The sequence below is a fragment of the Coregonus clupeaformis genome, chromosome 35, assembly GCF_020615455.1.
Source record: "Coregonus clupeaformis isolate EN_2021a chromosome 35, ASM2061545v1, whole genome shotgun sequence".
Lineage (NCBI taxonomy): Eukaryota > Metazoa > Chordata > Actinopteri > Salmoniformes > Salmonidae > Coregonus > Coregonus clupeaformis.
In genome coordinates this window covers 8800982-8821712 of record NC_059226.1, presented here as the reverse complement: position 1 = coordinate 8821712, position 20731 = coordinate 8800982, and the positions used below count along the sequence as shown (strand labels likewise).

At 42.3% G+C, this 20731-nt stretch overlaps 1 protein-coding gene across 1 annotated transcript; it reads right to left on the bottom strand.

Moving 5' to 3' along the window:
* Window positions 1-400: 400 nt before the first annotated feature.
* Window positions 401-19146, bottom strand: LOC121551748 (heparan sulfate glucosamine 3-O-sulfotransferase 2-like). The gene is made up of 2 exons (XM_041864483.1): window positions 18092-19146; window positions 401-1540 (listed from the first exon to the last, which is right to left on the bottom strand). The coding sequence occupies exons 1-2, from the start codon at window positions 18625-18627 to the stop codon at window positions 922-924; spliced, it is 1155 nt and encodes a 384-aa protein (XP_041720417.1). The 5' UTR covers window positions 18628-19146; the 3' UTR covers window positions 401-921.
* Between the last annotated feature and the right edge of the window lie 1585 nt (window positions 19147-20731).

The following is a 20731-nucleotide window of genomic DNA, read 5'->3' as shown; positions in this document are numbered from 1 at the left end:
GCTCTGTAATTTGTGTACTTCTATGTACTGTTCGGGCAATGTTGAAAACACAAGTTCTGCTTAGAACTTTTAACCAACACTGCAGTTCTCAACTTACATTATTCAATCTGAATCATTAATTCATGAGAAATGAGCATTCGCTTGTTTAGGCACTTCTTAGTTTAGCTTCTTTAATCAAGCCATTCCTAATTTCTCAAAAGGCAGAGTACAAACATCTGCTGTTTTTCTTCTTGCTGCCTTGGATGAAGAGCTCACTTTGCTATGTAGTTCAACTCCACATCTTCCTATGTCTTTTCATCACACTCCACCTCTTCTCTGTGTGATGCTGAAAAGACAGATGCTTCCAATTATCATCATAATGCCCATGATTTGATACGATAATATGCATGAGGACATTCCATTAACAGTTTTTACATTCATTATTCTTAATTTACAAGAATGCCTTTATGATACACATTTTTATGCCAAGTTCACATACTATAGCTTTGTCAGGGCTGTGATCATACCGTAGCATAGTATAGATATGTTACAACAAATCTCAGCTGTCACTATATACCCTTTATTGTTGTCCATTGAGTTGGAACGATTGACATGGTACAGTGTTGTAAAAGTAACAAGACTTTGTGAAGAAACACAATTTAGTGTATGAGAAATACTAATTGTGAGGTTAAATGGCATGGCAGCATATATTTCTATTTTATTTGGTTAACAAAACCGGCATGATGTTAAAGTAGGAACTAGGAAGTTATATCAACGTTTTTTAAGTTAGAGGCAGATTACACACACCTTGTTAAACTCGCACTGTATTTTCGAACATGAAGAGCAATTGGATTTACTTTAAGGTGTCCTCAATCGAATGACTCCACTGAGGTATCAATTTCAATAAGCATATATCACCTGCTCTTAAAAAATATCAGATTCTCAATCCCACCTAAAGTCTTGTCCCACCATCTCATAGAATTTGATATTAAAAGGCCTATAAAAGTCCCGGAGCTGCTCGATGACTTCCCGGTCTATCTGCACATGAGTTCTACCCTTTGACTTGCCCAGGCAGCGTGGCTGGCTGCTGCTCTCTGGCTTCTTCAGGCAAGGGAAGCCTTTGGTTCGGTTGAAGTAGAAGTGCTTGTCTGTGATGATGCGTTTGAGACCCAAGAAGTCCTGGACACGGCCCAGCTCCCCCGCCGGGTCCGTGATCAGCCGCTCGCCGCTCACAAAGTGGATCTGGGAGAGGCGAAAGTACTGCAGCCAGTATTCTAGGTGGAGGATGTACATCCCTATACGGATAGCGTTCCATGAGGTGTCTACCAGACCCTGGCTCTGGTTCTGGAAGGCCAGCTCCTCGAAGGTGGGGATGTCCGGCTTCTTCGACAGAGTCTGTGTGTAGTCTGAGATGGCCCTGGTGACTGGGTTACGCACCACCACAATCAGCTTGGTGTTGGGGGACATACTGGCGATGCGTCTGGGAGCCTCTCGTGTCACAAAGTAGCTAGGGGTTTTCTCCAAGGTGATTTGGCTGTCTAGAGTCCGTGGCATTAGTCCTCTACATAGAGAAAGACAGAAAGAGAAAAACATCCATTTAAAACAGTGTTTTTTTTAATGCCTGGAATCCATTGTATTATTACTCTAGATGGGGATAGAATAGTAAAGCAATTTAATTGACTTGCAGAAATCGTTATCCACTTCGATAACTGAAATGGTTTCATGAAAACTACTCCTGTTCCCTATCTCCAGGGTGACAGTGATGCTGAGGGCTGGAGGGAAATCATCCAATCACATTTTAGACTGGTGTTCATAAATCACAATCACCTGCATTAAGGACATCCAACAGAAAAAGATACTTCGGAAAATCTGGGTCACACTAAATAGGTCATCATTTTCATAAAGTTTCTGGGGAAATGCATCTTAAAATGTTTGTAAAGTTTTTCTCATATCTACGGAAACTATGCATAGCAAAGTAAAGACTAGTGTGCTGATATTTTGCAAGAAAATGTAGAGACTGGCATTGCTCTGGGAATTTCCTTTCATGATTCGAGCAATGGGATTAAGAAATGCATAATTCCTGTTTAAAACCTGGGTAATGCAAAAGTTTTATTTACATGTTTGATTGGCTAAAACTTGCATCAGATCATCAACCACATTATTGGTCCTTGTTGAATAGTTCTAAGATACAATTACAACCTACATTTGAATACAACATTATTGTCCATTGGTTAGAACAGAAATGTGTCTTCTGCCTTTCCCAACATGCTTCTGGTCCACCTCTCTAACTTCTAGGCTACTGGGCTTTCCCATAGTGTATCCATAATACAAGCTCTAGATCCAGTAAAATGCTTCTTCCCTCCAGGTCAGGGCCTTGTTTCCCAGAAACATTTGAACATTAACATGGACAGATCGCACCTGAAGTGCATCGAGCAGTTTCTCCCAAAACCATTCTTGCACTAAAACTGATACGGTAAATATAATAGTAACTTTATGTCTGTTACTGATGGTGTGTTTCCTTAATATGGGTAATATGGGGAACACCGGTGTCATGTGAAACTCTCCGTATTAACGATGCGTCGTAAAAACTCATCAATGCGGGAAACCAGGCTCAGTTCAGTTTCCCAGTACAAGAAGCTTTTGCTGCAAGGGTAGACCTAGGATAGAGCGTTTCTCAATAACTTCAATTTGTAGGCTTAACATCAGAAAGCACAGCATCACTTCTTAAAATAGAGTATAACAACATTTGTATGAACAAAATATATTTATTCTCATAAAATAAGTCTCATAAGAAAGATAGTAGGGGCTTTAGCTACATACCAAATAAAACATTAAACACAAGAGCTTAATAGTTACAGTTACACAAAATGGCGTCTACATTAATTATCAGCTCAAACAGTACTTCCATTTCTCTGAGATGAAGAAACACTCTGCTGGATACTGAAATGTGTGGTTTGCAAGCAAGTTGCTACAGATTAAACACTGCACTTAAAGGCCCAGTGCAGTCAAAAATGTGATTTTCCTGTGTTTTACATGTATTTCCACACTATGAGGTTGGAATAATACTGTGAAATTGTGAAAATTATGACAATTGCCCTTTAGTGTAAGAGCTTTGAAAAGACTGCCTGAAATTTCAGCCTGTTTTGTGGGATTAAGTTTTGTCCTACCTGGTGACATCACCTGTCTATAAATGAGTTAATAGACCAATAAGAAAGAGCGTTCCAATAACAGCTAGTTTTCAGCTTTCCCCTCCCCACTCAGCCCACTCCCAGAGAGTCCTAGCAAAATTCTTACTTGAGAAATTGCTATTTGCTAAGAATATATATATTTAAAACATTCACAGTAAGTTAATTAATTGTTACCCAGAAATTATTTTATATTGAGATAAAAACGGCTGCATTGAACCTTTAAGCATCTTCAATATTGCTTAGAATCCAAGGATCAGAAAGCAACCTTTACAGGATGAGTTGTGTGCTCTAAATGAGCTTTACTGAGGTAAGGGTGGCCATAAATTACACTATATACAGTGGGGAGAACAAGTATTTGATACACTGCCGATTTTGCAGGTTTTCCTACTTACAAAGCATGTAGAGGTCTGTAATTTTTATCATAGGTACACTTCAACTGTGAGAGACGGAATCTAAAACAAAAATCCAGAAAATCACATTGTATGATTTTTAAATAATTAATTTGCATTTTATTGCATGACATAAGTATTTGATCACCTACCAACCAGTAAGAATTCCGGCTCTCACAGACCTGTTAGTTTTTCTTTAAGAAGCCCTCCTGTTCTCCACTCATTACCTGTATTAACTTCACCTGTTTGAACTTGTTACCTGTATAAAAGACACCTGTCCACACACTCAATCAAACAGACTCCAACCTCTCCACAATGGCCAAGACCAGAGAGCTGTGTAAGGACATCAGGGATAAAATTGTAGACCTGCACAAGGCTGGGATGGGCTACAGGACAATAGGCAAGCAGCTTGGTGAGAAGGCAACAACTGTTGGCGCAATTATTAGAAAATTGAAGAAGTTCAAGATGATGGTCAATCACCCTCTGTCTGGGGCTCCATGCAAGATCTCACCTCGTGGGGCATCAATGATCATGAGGAAGGTGAGGGATCAGCCCAGAACTACACGGCAGGACCTGGTCAATGACCTGAAGAGAGCTGGGACCACAGTCTCAAAGAAAACCATTAGTAACACACTACGCCGTCATGGATTAAAATCCTGCAGCGCACGCAAGGTCCCCCTGCTCAAGCCAGCACATGTCCAGGCCCGTCTAAAGTTTGCCAATGACCATCTGGATGATCCAGAGGAGGAATGGGAGAAGGTCATGTGGTCTGATGAGACAAAAATAGAGCTTTTTGGTCTAAACTCCATTCGCCGTGTTTGGAGGAAGAAGAAGGATGAGTACAACATCAAGAACACCATCCCAACCGTGAAGCATGGAGGTGGAAACATCATTCTTTGGGGATGCTTTTCTGCAAAGGGGACAGGACGACTGCACCGTATTGAGGGGAGGATGGATGGGGCCATGTATCGCGAGATCTTGGCCAACAACAACCTTCCCTCAGTAAGAGCATTGAAGATGGGTCGTGGCTGGGTCTTCCAGCATGACAACGACCCGAAACACACAGCCAGGGCAACTAAGGAGTGGCTCCGTAAGAAGCATCTCAAGGTCCTGGAGTGGCCTAGCCAGTCTCCAGACCTGAACCCAATAGAAAATCTTTGGAGGGAGCTGAAAGTCCGTATTGCCCAGCGACAGCCCCGAAACCTGAAGGATCTGGAGAAGGTCTGTATGGAGGAGTGGGCCAAAATCCCTGCTGCAGTGTGTGCAAACCTGGTCAAGACCTACAGAAAACGTATGATCTCTGTAATTGCAAACAAATGTTTCTGTACCAAATATTAAGTTCTGCTTTTCTGATGTATCAAATTCTTATGTCATGCAATAAAATGCTAATTAATTACTTTAAAATCATACAATGTGATTTTCTAGATTTTTGTTTTAGATTCCGTCTCTCACAGTTGAAGTGTACCTATGATAAAAATTACAGACCTCTACATGCTTTGTAAGTAGGAAAACCTGCAAAATCGGCAGTGTATCAAATACTTGTTCTCCCCACTGTATACAAAAGTATATGGACACTCCATCAAATTTGTGGATTCGGCTATTTCAGCCACACCTGTTGCTGACATGTTTATAAAATCGAGCACGCAGCCATGCAATCTCCATAGACAAACATTGGCAGTAGAATGGCCTTACTGAAGAGCTCAGTGACTTTCAATGTGGCAACGTCATAGGATGCCACCTTTCCAGCAAGTCAGTTCGTCAAATTTCTGCCCTGCTAGAGCTGCCCCTGTCAACTGTAAGTGATGTTATTGTGAAGTGGAAAGATCTAGGAGCAACAACGGCTCAGCCGTGAAGTGATAGGCCACACAAGCTAACAGAACGGGACTGCCAGTGCTGAAGAGCGTAGCGTGTAAAAATCGTCTGTCCTCGGTTGCAATACTCACTACCGAGTTCCAAACTGCCTCTGGAAGCAATGTCAATGCAATAACTGTTTATCAGGAGCTTCATGAAATGGGTTTCCATGGCCGAGCAGCCGCACATAAGCCTAAGATCACCATGTGCAATGCCACGCGTCGGCTGGAGTGGTGAAAAGCTTGCCTCCATTGGACTCTGGAGCAATGGAAATGCATTCTCTGGAGTGATGAATCACGCTTCACCATGTGGCAGTCCAATGGACTAATCTGGGTTTGGCGGGTGCCAGGAGAACGCTACCTGCCCCAATGCGTAGAGCCAACTGTAAAGTTTGATGCAGGAGGAATAATGGTCTGGGGCTAGTTTTCATGGTTCGGGCTAGGCCCCTTAGTTCAAGTGAAGGGAAATTGTAATGTTACAGCATACAATGACATTGTAGATGATTCTGTGCTTCCAACTTTGTGGCAACAGCTTTGGGAAGGCCCTTTCCTGTTTCAGCATGACAATACAGAAATGGGTTGTCGAGATCTTTGTGGAAGAACTTGACTGGCCTGCTCAGAGCCCTGACCTCAACCCCATCGAACACCTTTGGGATGAATTGGAACGGCGACTGCGAGCCAGGCCTTATCGCCCAACATCAATGCACGACCTCACTAATGCTCTTGTGGCTGAATGGAATGTTCCAACATCTAGTGAAAAGCCTTCCCAGAGGAGTGCAGGCTGTTATAGCAGCAAAGGGGGGTCCAACTCCATATTAATGGCCATGATTTTGGAATGAGATGTAGTGTACCTTTACAGTGTGAGAAATATTGATCAGTTTAGCTTGATTTATGAATCCTGTGCTGTTCTGCTGGGTGTCTCATTTAGCCTTACCAGTTTAGGGCCACAGGCAATCATTAATCTTCCATGGGATGGAAGGAACAGAACAGCAGTGGCACCTTCCCCAGAAAACAGCTTTACCGTATGCTAAAAACATGCTACTATATCTCAGGTGCTACTGAGTGTTGGAGTCCCAACTTAGTTACGTCATCAACCTTTACCTATAGTATAGTATATACTTCCTCTTTCTTCACACTTCTGCTGGATCGAATCCCAGAGCTGACAAGGTAAAAATCTGTCGTTCTGCCCCTGAGCAAGGCAGTTCTGTTCTCCGGGCGCCAATGACGTGGATGTCGATTAAGGCAGCCCCCCGCACCTCTTTGATTCAGAGGGCTTGGGTTAAATGTGGAAGACACATTTCAGTTGAATGCATTCAGTTGTACAACTGACTAGGTATCCACTTTTCCCTTTCCATCATCATACATTTATTATTGAGTTGATGGAATTTTTAGGAATCTATATAATCTCATGGAGAAAGCTACAGACATTCCAACACTGTTGTGTTATACACTTTCAAACACTACCCTTTTTTGGGTTTGACAATTCTCCCCAACACTGTTAAAAGAAATAGCTGCAATTAGGCATATTACATAAACCTTTTTAAAAAAAATCACACAACCAACACCCAGGATGGTGTTACTGACAGTCTAACACTTCCACTGTTGCCTGGTGCAGGAGCTGAACGCAGTGTGAACAAGATCTGAAATTGTCAGTTTTTTGCTGATGAGAAGGAGTGTTGGTACTGTACTAGCCTTTGCAGCCATACTTTGTAGCATTTCCCAACTCCTAACATTATTTAATCCACCAAGGTTTCAGATGTGACCAGGACACAAAAAGGTTTTGTGCAGCTTTCCATAGAGAAAGCCATAATGGAACACATAATTAATGGGATGCTTTTACTTCACATAACCAATTACATTATCCATTTTCCAAGCACAAGACAACAATGATCCACTGCCTAAAGATGAAAATGTGCATTTTGGGGAGCACAAGAACATATGACTGTTTCACATTATCTACTGGGTGTGCTGATACCCGGGTTTGGTTGAACAGAAACCTAGCTTGAATTTAAATTTACTTGTTCATGATTGGAGTGATGAGATATGCATGTACATTTGCTCTTTAGAATATTTCCCCCTTCTCTTTATCATTTAGCATTAACAACTTGTCAGGGACAGCTTTATCACTGTGTTTTATTAACATGATTCTAATTAAATTGGTGGAATTTGCATTAACATGATCTGAACTTTCATAATTTAGGCCTACACATTGTGCATACATTCTAATTTCAGCATGGATTTAATCCATGTGATGTATTTGAGAAATGAAGTTACCCTCTCAGATCTAATCAGAGAAAATGATGCAATCATTACAATAAATGACATTGATAAAATAAATTGTCCACCTGCTGTTCTCTGTAGTTTTTTATTGAACTAACATTTGTTTTTCAGAAATTGAATATTATAAATTAAAACCCATCCACATGATTCCAAAACATTCCATTGACCAGAATATAAACCTGCTTCTCATCAATAAATATTTAATTAAAGTGCCATCTTCCATTTTCCTCTTATGTAAATACCCAAACCGGGGAGAAGGACAGTTACTCATATGAGCATACTGACTGCATTCCTGGAAACACAGCCACCACAGTGTGAAATTAGAAATGGCACCATGCGAAGGTCTGATATCACACCTAAAACCTCCACTAACATTAATTGCCAGTTGCTATTTGCATTGGCCTCCCTGTATTTGGATGCCTGCCTTTTTCATTGGAGGTGCTTGTAGCATCAGAGAGGACAGGAGGCTCTCGCTGTAATTGTGAAATGCCAAGGTGACTGTGACACGTTGTAAGCCATTTAGCAGCAGTGTATTCTGTCCTGACACCCTATGGCGCTTGAAGAGAACAGTGAGCACCTTCAGTAGTGTAGCTTTCTAAAAGCCTTCATTGTCGCTCGATAGGCCTACTTTCAAAAGGATAGGGTCACCATGATCACTCCGGCTCTCAATACCGACAAGCTGTGTGGAGCTCTGGGACTAATTTACAGTTGAGAATGCTGGTAGATTATATATTGTAAATCATGTCAGATAACTCTGGAGAATTAACCATTAGTAAAATATTAATAATGAGGTAGAATATAGTTGGAAGGTATACACACAATGTGGAACTGTACTGCCATTGGATGTACTGCCATTGCACACATTTTGACACATGCAGTAAACCCACACACGCACATATTTATAAAGCTGGCAGTAACTGGCATTTTGTGTCATGAATCAAAGTTGTAGAGAGATGGATGGGCTACCTGCTCTGATCATCATCCAGATCCTGTGAGCTGAAACAAAATTTACTGGAGTAATTTACAGCCGTCTCCTGTTCAGGTTATTGGTGAAACTCTGAGAGGAGTCAGGATGCATTATAGGCTTGGCTGTGACATTTTAATCACTCTATTAAAATGAACCGAGGTGTGGAGCATCTATCCCAACATTGTAAATGTGCCCAGTGCTCACAAGATTGCAAAGAGATAGCAACTTTCCCCTCACTGGTAAAAACAAATGTGTGTATTTAATACCACCCCTGACAGATGTGCTGAGACCAACACCTAAAAACCATGTCTGGCATACTATAACATTAAAAGTGCCAAAGGACATGCCAAGTTCCCTGGCTGCTAACTGGGTCCACTGAACTAGTCAACATTGTACAGACACACGGGCACCAGCTATATCAGGCATGCAGACCATAGCTCCAGGTAAAGGGGGAATTGAGTGCATTATAAGAGTCCTCTGTAAATATTTTCTTGTGAACCACAGTAGTCCGTATACGTAACTTTGGTATGGTCATTAGCAGGTCTTTTGATGTGGAAGAATGTGTGTGACGGCAGATGCACAGAACACGTGCGGCCTCTAAGGTTGAGTTCAAACGTAGCATAGCATCTTTCAATAGATGTACAGAATCAGGCATTGATGTGGCTAAGTCAATAACTCAATCATGGAGTATTCCATTTAATCTTAAACCTTTGTTGCACAGGAGGTTGGTGGCACCTTAATTGGGGAGGACGGGCTCGTGGTTATGGCTGGAGCGGAATCAGTGGAACGGTATCAAATACATCAAACATTGTTTGATGCCATTCCATTTGCTCTGTTCCAGACATTATTATGAGCCGTCCACACCTTAGCAGCCTCCACTGCTTTGTGGATATTGTTTGCCTTCTTCAGTGTTGTATTCACATCCTCCACGTTCAAGCTATCATCCACTGTCAGTAGAAAGGCTGTGGTGGTGACACTGTTTTCAACATAATTAATCTAGGCCTCATTGTACTAATTACCCAGCTTTATGATGAGTCGGAGGATTGGACAGTAATGCGAGGGCCAGGCCTGATCTGATTGGGATTTAAATTGGAAACCATCAATCATGACAAGTCCCTGCAACAGACAGACAGACGGAGAGATTTAGAGAGTGGCCCTTATCTCCGCCAGAGCAGAACGTGTCTGTCATCACACAGACTAATAATGAACCCTGCCTATTAAACAATACACCGCTTGTGAGTTACTGTCTTCTAACCAGGTACAGGGAGCATGGTGACTTCAACGTGTCCATTACTGTGGCTCGAGCGGGGGTTATTTTGGAAAAGACCCTGATTCAATTATGACATAGGTCTCATGTCTCATCATGGTCACTTTCAAATGATCTGTAGAACGTAAGATGAAGTGCGATCAGTGCAGGGAAAAGCCTGGGATTTAGAGTCTATATTGCTTACTTGGTGGATGCTAAGAGCATGTTGAATTGTAGTGTTATACAGTATTGTATGTGGATTTTTCACATACCGCTATACCGGGGCCTGAATCATATTCACATTCACATAGACAGTCACACTTTCATCCATTGCTTTCATCCTGAAGCCTTTCACCTTGCAATTTGTATTACATTTCACAACTATACAGTGAATACTCTTTCTAAGGTTATAGGATTCAGGGACAGGTAATACCGCTATGTGAGAAAGCTTTGAAATCATTATACAGTATTGCTACAAACTACATTATGTGTCTATGTTCAAGGTATGGCTACGTCATATCTTCAATGACACAAGGAGGGTTAACGTGTACAGACCATGTTATGTTACGGTTGCGAACAACACAGATTGCAATTACACAGCTTCATGTGTTCTAATGCACAGAGCTGTAATAAAGCCAGTCATTACACAACCTCATCACCAACTGCAATCCACTCCCCTCGCCTGGCAAGAAGGAAATAGCTTCATTCTGTCTCCACTGGAAGATATTATCTTATTCATATTTCACTCACTCAGATTTCTGCTGGGATGACGTCCAAGCGTTAATCACCAGTCAGCAGCGACAGAAGCTGGTCTCAATGAAAATCAATTAAGAGTTAACGAGCGACGTCCCAGACAGCAATACTGAAGCCAGGTCAGCTGGGTAGTTAACTAGACCAAGAAATCAGTTAGAGTCAACTGCCAAGACAACCAGCAGCAAGTCTTATTCAATTTGAAACAAAGCTCTGATCTGCTGTGTACACACACCTTTTCAATCTTTTCCAGAGGAAACTATGTTTTGACATAAGGATTGTCCTGTTTGTCTGTTTGGGAAACAAATATTTCACAATCAGAATAAAATACACAGAAGTGTTATACTGCCTGAGTCTGACCTCAATGCTGTCTGATTTAGTCATGTTGGCTGTGCACTACGTTTCACAGAAATGACAGCACAATGGAATATTCTAATCCACTGAGGATGTTGAGAGACAATTGCTCTCCTGAAGCGATAAAGCGTTGAATTAAGGCGAGCCAAATGCTGTTACTGTGTCTGACTCTGATGTGGGAAAGTGTCCAACTATCCCAAAATGAAGACACTCTCAGGAAGACCCCGGAATCCATGGCTGGCAAGCTGCACATCCTCAGATGAGCATTTCAGTTAATTGTGTAAATGTTTCAGATTAATTAACTGCAGCTCAGCTGCCAATTTCAATGGAACACAGTGTAAACAAAACTATTTCAGTGCATGTCAGCCTGTCCTCACATCCTGTTCAGTTTAAACTTGTTTCCTCCTGTCACATTTCCCCCTGTCTGTCTTTGCAAAAGGCTTTCTGCTGAACTGCAGGGAATAATGAAAACATTACCAACACATAATGAGACACTGCAAAGACTCATTCAGTCTGTGGTTGAAATGCAAATGGTTCCAAAGACACCTGGCATTTGCTAGTGATAGGAAATATTGGAATATTGCTTGCATGGAAATTGTTTGATGCATGTATACTATGTATGCACTAACTAGACTAGATTCCAGGCAAAACAGTTTGAACAGAGTTGTGCATATCCCCATTTACTCAAACTCAATTTACTACAGTCTAAACTACACATTTATATAATCACATTACACATGGCTAGGCATGGTATCGGCCATGTTAGAGGCCCTCTCTCAGAATAATGTCATTGTGTGGCCTTGCCTCCAGGGTGGCCTACCATTCTCAACAGCTCTAAATGATATGTACAGCTGGGATGCCTACAGTTGGTAATGGCCCTATCCCTGTCTCTTTGAGTAGGAAACTCACAGTACCACTACCTCTGGCTCTTGCTGCTGGCAACTCCAGCTAATGACTTATTCAGTACAAAATCATAATATCAAAACATCACTGTGCCATGGTGTCTTTGGGGGATATTCCCGAGAGGAGTTGTTTTTGTAATTAATGTTAACTGCTACATGTTACTGAGCTATATCGGGATTAAGACTCCTCATTACTAGTGGAGAGAGATTCCTGGGCCAGTGGAACGTGTAGTTCCCTCGGTTAAATGAGCAGCAGCCAACTTTCTGTCCTCGTCAACCTTTCTGACGCTAGAGTTCAGGGGCTCAGTATCCTCCCTGAGCCAATTAATGGTGGACCTGGAGAATACTCTTGGCTGAAGCAAATTCTAAAAGGCCTCTTGCACAATTTGAACACTTCTCAGGGAATCTACTTGATGTGCCTCTGACTCCTGTAAAATCAATAGAACTGAGATGCCCTTTTAAGTTCTGATAGTGATGGTGTGTAGTGACACGTATTTGTTGGAAATGGAAAAACTAGTCCATGAAGTGTTGCGGAATTGGTTGCAGTATATTGTCAAATTCAGCTGCCCCTTGTATAGTCACAAGGATGGAGAGACACTCACATGCAATCTAAATGAGGCCAAATGGGTCTTGTTCTATTCTGGAAATCAAGTAATTTACACTGCACCATTTCACTGTTGTCGCACAGGTCTGTCACTTACAGTGGGGTGAAAATAGTTGGAATGTGCAAGTGGTTCTTAAATAAAAAATATAGGACAAAGTCTATCACAGTGCCTCATTAGATGATGGTGACAATCGTATTATTTATAGCTGAGACCAGGTTATATTAGTTCTAGTAGTCTGCCTACAGTTTCAGTCACCATGACTGAGGTGAACCATTCCAGCAAAAACTCATTGCATTTAAATGGATGGTGTCTGTCATGTCCTGGACTGAAATAAAATGAAAAATAAGACTCTCTAAAACACATTATTAAAGGTGATTTGTATGGAACTTTTGCCGTTAATCAGCCATTTTATCTTTCTCATTACTGCCGCCATTTATGTGGCTCTTATTGCAGGATGTCAGTGGCTAAACTAAAATTGCTTTCAGAGGGGATTAGAGACACTGTTTGCAAGGTCCTGGCCTCTGTGGCATTTTAATTAATCAGTCCCCAAATAGTACTGATGAATATAGAGCCTGTGTGTGACAGAGTGTGTGTGTGTGTGTGTGTGTATGTGTGTGTGTGTGTGTGTGTGTGTGTGTGTGTGTGCGTAAGTGTGAGTGTTTATGTGTGTATTAATAATTAATATATTGGCATGAGCCTACTACACACAAACTTGCCACTGTTCTATTAGTCTAATGTTAGCATTATTACAGTTATCGTTATTTATTATAGGACTATTCTTAACCCCCAGAGCTAGGTGTGTGAAAAAGCACCGCTACGTCATATCCTCAGTCATGAGTGATACTGAGTCCTCAGCCCTGAACTGAATAAAAGTCCCTCTTGTTGATTTAAGCAGCTCCCCATGAGTGAGTCTGACTCAATTGACTTAAACACAGCAGGTATAAATAGCTTCACACTGCAATGGGACAGTGAGCACACACCACAACCAACTGGGCTTAGGGAGAGCTGCTGGGTGATTTCACTGGAGTGGCCTCTTTGACAGAACCTCCCACAGAACACTTTCTAATGGCATATTCTTTGTTTCAGTGAGTGTTCTCTCTCAGCTAAGTGAAGACGCGACCCATGAGAGTTCCCTGCTCGGTTCCACTCAACAGGTACCATGTTCTGTCAGAGAGGAGAATGTGACACCTGTGTAATGCCTGCTTTTAAGCATGCAGGTACCATCTTCAGCACTGACCTTACGGCTGCCAAGGGATGAGGGCAGGTAGAGTCACACAACTGAGCCAAGCTGAGCTGAGATTTACTGGATCTGGCCATGCTGGAAAGAAACCATGTGAAAGGAAAATATCCAAGCCAGCACAGTACAGTTGGGGTAGGTACAATAGTGAGAAAATGGTATTACTCTCCTATGGACTTCCTTATCCAAGGTCTGACACATTGGTAAGAAACAGCGCCAGGCTGGACCCAATGTCCCGTCTCATCGGTGTACACTGGAGCACCATCCCGTCAGAGGGAACGCAGGAGGAGTCCTACCTTATCCGAGGTCACTAATCAATATTATCCATGTTTCTGCTGCAGAGGTTTTTTTTTAAATGTCTGCCCCTGAAAATATCTATTACCGTTGATCTGCAGGTTTCTTACTGAAATTTGACACTGCAGCTATACTGTGGCATTTCATCCTGGGTATCAAGCCAAAGTAACTTCATCCTGGATTTGGGGCATGATTTACTTGCTATTCCGAAATATTTGTACACCTTGAGAAATCAAAGCTTTAGATAAATTATCTCACAAACTATGCTATATATGCAAAAGCATGTGGACACCCCTTCAAATTTGTGGATTCGACTATTTCAGCCACACCCGTTGCTGACAGGTGTATAAAATTGAGCACACAGCCATGCAATCTTCATAGACAAACATTGGCAGTAGAATGGCCTTACTGAAGAGCTCAGTGACTTTCAACGTGGCACCGTCATAGGATGCCACCTTTCCAACAAGTCAGTTTGTGACATTTCTGCCCTGGTAGAGCTGCCCCGGTCAACTGCTGTTATTGTGAAGTGGAAACGTCTAGGAGCAACAACAGCTCAGCCGCGAAGTGGTAGGCCACACAAGCTCACAGAATGGGACCGCTGAGTGCTGAGGCGTGTAGCGAGTAAAAATTGTCTGTTTTCGGTTGCAGCCCTCACTACCGAGTTCCAACCTGCCTCTGGAAGCATCGGGAGCTTCATGAAATGGGTTTCCATGGCCAAGCAGCCACACACAAACCTAAGATCACCATGTGCAATGCCAAGCGTCGGCTGGAGTGGTGTAAAGCTCGCCGCCATTGGACTCTGGAGCAGTGGAAACTGGTTCTCTGGAGTGATAAATCACGCTTCACAATCTGGCAGTCAAACGGACGAATCTGGGTTTGGCAGATGCCAGGAGAATACTACCTGCCCCAATGCATAGTGCCAACTGTAAAGTTTGGTGGTGGAGGAATAATGGTCTGGGGATGTTTTTCATGGTTCGGGCTAGGCCCCTTAGTTCCAGTGAAGGGAAATCTTAATGCTACAGCATACAATGGCATTCTAGAAGATTCTGTGCTTCCAACTTTGTGGCAACAGTTTGAGGAAGGCCTTTTCCTGTTTCAGCATGACAATGTGTGCACAAAGCGAGGTCCATACAGAAAGGGTTTGTCGAGATCAGTGTGGAAGAACCTGACTGGCCTGCACAGAGCCCTGACCTCAACCCCATTGAACACCTTTGGGATGAATTGGAACGGCGACTGCAAGCCAGGCCCAATCGACCAACATCAGTGCCCAACCTCACTAATGCTCTTGTGGCTGAATGGAAGCAAGTCCCCGCAGCAATGTTCCAACATCTAGTGGAAAGCCTTATCAGAAGAGTGGAGGCTGTTATAGTAGCAAAGGGGGGACCAACTCCATATTAATGCCCATGATTTTGGAATGAGATGTTCGGTGAGCAGGTGTCCACATACTTTTGTTCATGTAGTATATCTACATGGAGTATACAAAACATTAAGAACACCTGCTCTTTCCATGACATAGACTGACCAGGTGAATCCATGTGAAAGCTATAATACCTTATTGATGTCACTTGTTAAATCCACTTCAATCAGTGTAGATGAAGGGGAGGAGAACGGTTAACGAAGGACATTTAAGCCTTGAGACAATTGAGACATGGATTGTGTATGTGTGCCATTCAGAGGGTGAATGGGCAAGACAAAATATTTAAGTGCCTTTGAACAGTAGAAGGTGCCAGGTGCAACGTTTTGTGTCAAGAACAGCAACGCTGCTGGGTTTTTCACGCTCAACAGTTTACCGTGTGTATCAAGAATGGTCCACCACCCAAAGGACATCCAGCCAACTTGACACAACAGTGGGAAGCATTGGAGTCAACATGGGCCAGCATCCCTGCGGAACGCTTTCAACACCTTGTAGAGTCAATGCCCCGATGAACTGAGGCTGCAACTCAATATTAGGAATGTGTCCCTAATGTTTGGTATACTCAGCATATCTATGAGTGTTCTCTACTGTATTGTGTTATGAAAAATGATATATAGGGAGCTCTAAGTGATCATTATCAACAATTTCAACAAGAGTGGTAGGTAGAGAGGAGGGAATATACTGCCCATTTATTCCATCCCACAAGGTACATGATTAGCCTAATGATCATGAAAAACGTTATGGGCATTCATGAACACAATTGTGGGAGAGTAAAGTATACACCCTGGTACACACTTTTAGAGCTGACTAATAATGTCAGAGATAAGCGTTAGAATAGAATGGCTACAGATACAGTATACCCAAGCATATCTATATTATCTCATAGGCAGGTCTATACAGTGAGGGAAAAAAGTATTTGATCCCCTGCTGATTTTGTATGTTTGCCCACTGACAAAGACAAGATCAGTCTATAATTTTAATGGTAGGTTTATTTGAACAGTGAGAGACAGAATAACAACAATAAATTCCAGAAAAACGCATGTCAAAAATGTTATAAATTGATTTGCATGTTAATGAGGAAATAAGTATTTGACCCCTCTGCAAAACATGACTTAGTACTTGGTGGCAAAACGCTTGTTGGCAATTGCAGAGGTCAGATGTTTCTTGTAGTTGGCCACCAGGTTTGCACACATCTCAGGAGGGATTTTGTTCCACTCCTCTTTGCAGATCTTCTCCAAGTCATTAAGGTTTCGAGGCTGACGTTTGGCAACTCGAACCATAAGCTCCCTCTACAGATTTTCTATGGGATTAAGGTCTGGAGACTGGCTAGGCCACTCCAGGACCTTAATGTGCTTCTTCTTGAGCCACTCCTTTGTTGCCTTGGCCGTGTGTTTTGGGTCATTGTCATGCTGAAATACCCATCCACGAACCATTTTCAATGCCCTGGCTGAGGGAAGGAGGTTCTCTCCCAAGATTTGACGGTACATGGCCCCGTCCATCGTCCCTTTGATGCGGTGAAGTTGTCCTGTCCCCTTAGCAGAAAAACACCCCCAAAGCATAATGTTTCCACCTCCATGTTTGAAGGTGGGGATGGTGTTCTTGGGGTCATAGGCAGCATTCCTCCTCCTCCAAACACGGCGAGTTGAGTTGATGCCAAAGAGCTCGATTTGGTCTCATCTGACCACAACACTTTCACCCAGTTCTCCTCTGAATCATTCAGATGTTCATTGGCAAACTTCAGATGGGCCTGTATATGTTCTTTCTTGAGCAGGGGGACCTTGCGGGCACTGTTTTCTTGGTGACTATGGTCCCAGCTGCATTGAGATCATTGACAAGATCCTCCCGTGTAGTTCTGGGCTAATTCCTCACCGTTCTCATGATCATTGCAACTCCACGAGGTGAGATCTTGCATGGAGCCCCAGGCCAAGGGAGATTGACAGTTCTTTTGTGTTTCTTCCATTTGCGAGTAATCGCACCAACTGTTGTCACCTTCTCACCAAGCTGCTTGGCGATGGTCTTGTAGCCCATTCCAGCCTTGTGTAGGTCTACAATCTTGTCCCTGACATCCTTGGAGAGCTCTTTGGTCTTGTCCATGGTGGAGAGTTTGGAATCTGATTGATTGATTGCTTCTGTGGACAGGTGTCTTTTATACAGGTAACAAGCTGAGATTAGGAGCACTCCTTTTAAGAGTGTGCTCCTAATCTCAGCTCGTTACCTGTATAAAAGACACCTGGGAGCCAGAAATCTTTCTGATTGAGAGGGGTCAAATACTTATTTCCCTCATTAAAATGCAAATCAATTTATAACATTCTTGACATGCGTTTTTCTGGATTTTGTTGTTGTTATTCTGTCTCTCACTGTTCAAATAAACCTACCATTAAAATTATAGACTGATCATTTCTTTGTCAGTGGTCAAACGTCCAAAATCAGCAGGGGATCAAATACTTTTTTCCCTCACTGTATACATTAGGTTGTAAGAAGTTATAAGCCTACTTAGCCTAAGTCTACTGTTTTATTGTGACACATTCCTTTGTAGGGGGCATGCACTTGTTCAAAAAGGAACATTGAAAATGAAAATATATCATAAACAGACAAATTAGTTTATTATGTATTGAAATCAACGTGACATTTCGTACCTGTACCAGTCCAATCCTCTGTCATAGTTTCTATCGAAAAAGTGGGGCTCTGTTCCAAGCGCGCGCACATCCGGATGAATTCGAATGAACTCCAGCACCGCCCTGGTGCCCCCCTTCTTCACCCCGACGATTAGTGCATTAGGTAACTTTTTGTTTCCATATTTCTGTGCGACAGTAATATTATATTCGGATGAGGCAATACCTCGTTTGTGAGTCATGGGCAATGCAGAATTTCTACTTTGGTTGCGAGCATTACTTGATCCTTGGTGAGTGAGAGCCACGTTTAAAGTCTCATCCAGAGCAGTCCTCCTGTCCGCGATGCAATCTTTTTGCAGAAGTTTTTTGCTGCCTACATTCTTGTGATGGAGGCACCTTTTTTCCTCATTACTCTGGGTTGGCATGATTGTACCACAACAAAAAAATATGCTGTAGCATAAATATGTGAAGGACAATGAAATGGTGAATATAAAAATAAATCGTTTGCTCAACCTATTTGAAGATGGCACGATTCGGCTTGAGATAAACCTATACGCCATGTCTCCATGGGTCAAGGGACTGCATGTTTTTCTTCTGTGCTGCTCCTGGATTGCGGTGTCTCCCTGTGGAACCGGACTCTGTCTTTGCCAACATCCCAATACGACAGAAAAGCAGGTAAATGTTCCTCCAACAAATTACCTGTGCATTATTTGCATCGTTTCTAATTAAACAACTGTTGGATAACTTTGGAATAAATAGATTTCAGCCATTTTCTTTGAAAAAGTAGAATGATCCCGCCTAAATTAGTTCAAATAGTTTGAGTGGTAGGATGATTACATCTGGAATATTAACTAAAGCATAATCCTTTGTCCCATGAATCGTTTTCCTCAATCCGTTGGTCTGGGTAAAATATGCCGTCCGTTGGATAATGATGAGTGACTTTGGAAACCTGCCAAAATCCTAAAATCTGCATCTCTTCCAAAAGGCACGGTGTAATCTGCCATTGACTCTAATCAGTGCGAAGCCTCAGCCTCACCTTCACGGGATCTGCGATGTTCAGCTCATGTTTGGCTGCTTTCTCAAAGTTCTCAAGAATGCCGTTGCGGCAGTCAGGGACCGATGATAAATATATAAAGATGCCGTCTGACGTCACTCTTCATATGATCATATTCTCCATGCGTTTAACTTTTTTAAAGGAATACTCCAGGTAGCCTATTTTACAGAGACATACAACATATATAGTTATATGTGATCATGTTGGCAGGTGAAACATAGCCCATGTGGATAGCCCATGTGGATACCTGTGTGTGAACATTTCCACATACCTCACATGAATTTGTGTTCTCGTAGCCTTTTGGAATTTATAGGACACCATGCATTTTTATTTAGAAAATAACTTTGAATTGCTCAATGGCAGGCCATTAATTGCCCCCTTTCAATCATGAAAGTACACAACAAAGATTATGTCTAATCTTGAATCTCCAAGCTGTTGCACAGATCTCTGCTTCCACAGACATATTCTAAACTGAGAGACATGACTGAATACTCCTAGTCTGTTAGGACCTGAGTCATAAAAGGCTTAGATTTGAACAGGTGAAATCTCCATGATTCAGTGCTCTCTCTCACAGATGGGTGTTCTTGGGCCATGCAGTATAGTCAAGGAGATAAACATGTTGCTTTGTGTCATACCTAAGCACACCCATTGAGCAGATGTCATCCAGTAAAGCAACACAGTCTACCCACCAGACAGCATCATTCCATTAGTCCATGACAGTATAAGAGTCAAAAGATTTATCCACACACACACACACACACACACACACACACACACACACACACACACACACACACACACACACACACAAACAAACACAAACACAAACACAAACACACACATACACACACCGTATGTTTGTTATTCCACAATTCCATCTCAGCTTTTTATTCCAGTCATTTTAGCATCATTACATGATTTGAGCAAATTTTAATCAGTTTACTCAACTAATGGGGATGCTCTCCCAGTCTCACAGAGCAGAGAGGGAACGTTGGAGTAGTGAAACACTAGATTTTCCAAATTAGTGAGGCACCAGCGAGTCTGTTTCTCTGTTTCACTCTGTGGCTCTGCCATGGGGCTGAACCAGCTATTAGTGAAATGTGATTAGGGACCACCGATCAATTGGGGTCGCAGTCCCCAGCAATATGACATTGATACAGCGAGGCGCAGGGGGATTCATTAACCTTTCCAGCCCAGCTAGAGATAACCCTTGGGCTTCAAAGTGCTAATGCTATACAGTCATGTCTAAGGGAGCTCTACAGTGTTACCAAACTGTGTACTGCTCAGATTGTACTGGTGGTGTAGGTTCATCACTCTTAGAATGGTGGAGGGCTGTTGTATTGAGGCTCCCACATGTCCTCATAGCGCAACCTCCATCTAGCAGAATTGTTAATATTGGAAGAATCCACAGGACAGTGCAAAGGGAATTTTAAAAGCCTGTCCTCTCTGGCTGTATTCCTTGCCTCACAATTAGCTTTCTTCTTTCATAATGAGTTTCAATGTTTAATTTGGAAAAGTAGACACAGTAGGTCTCTGTATACACAGATGAAAAGCTCAAACTCCTGTCCTTGCACGGGGGTTCTAGTTCTTCTAAATTCTCATAGTTCAAA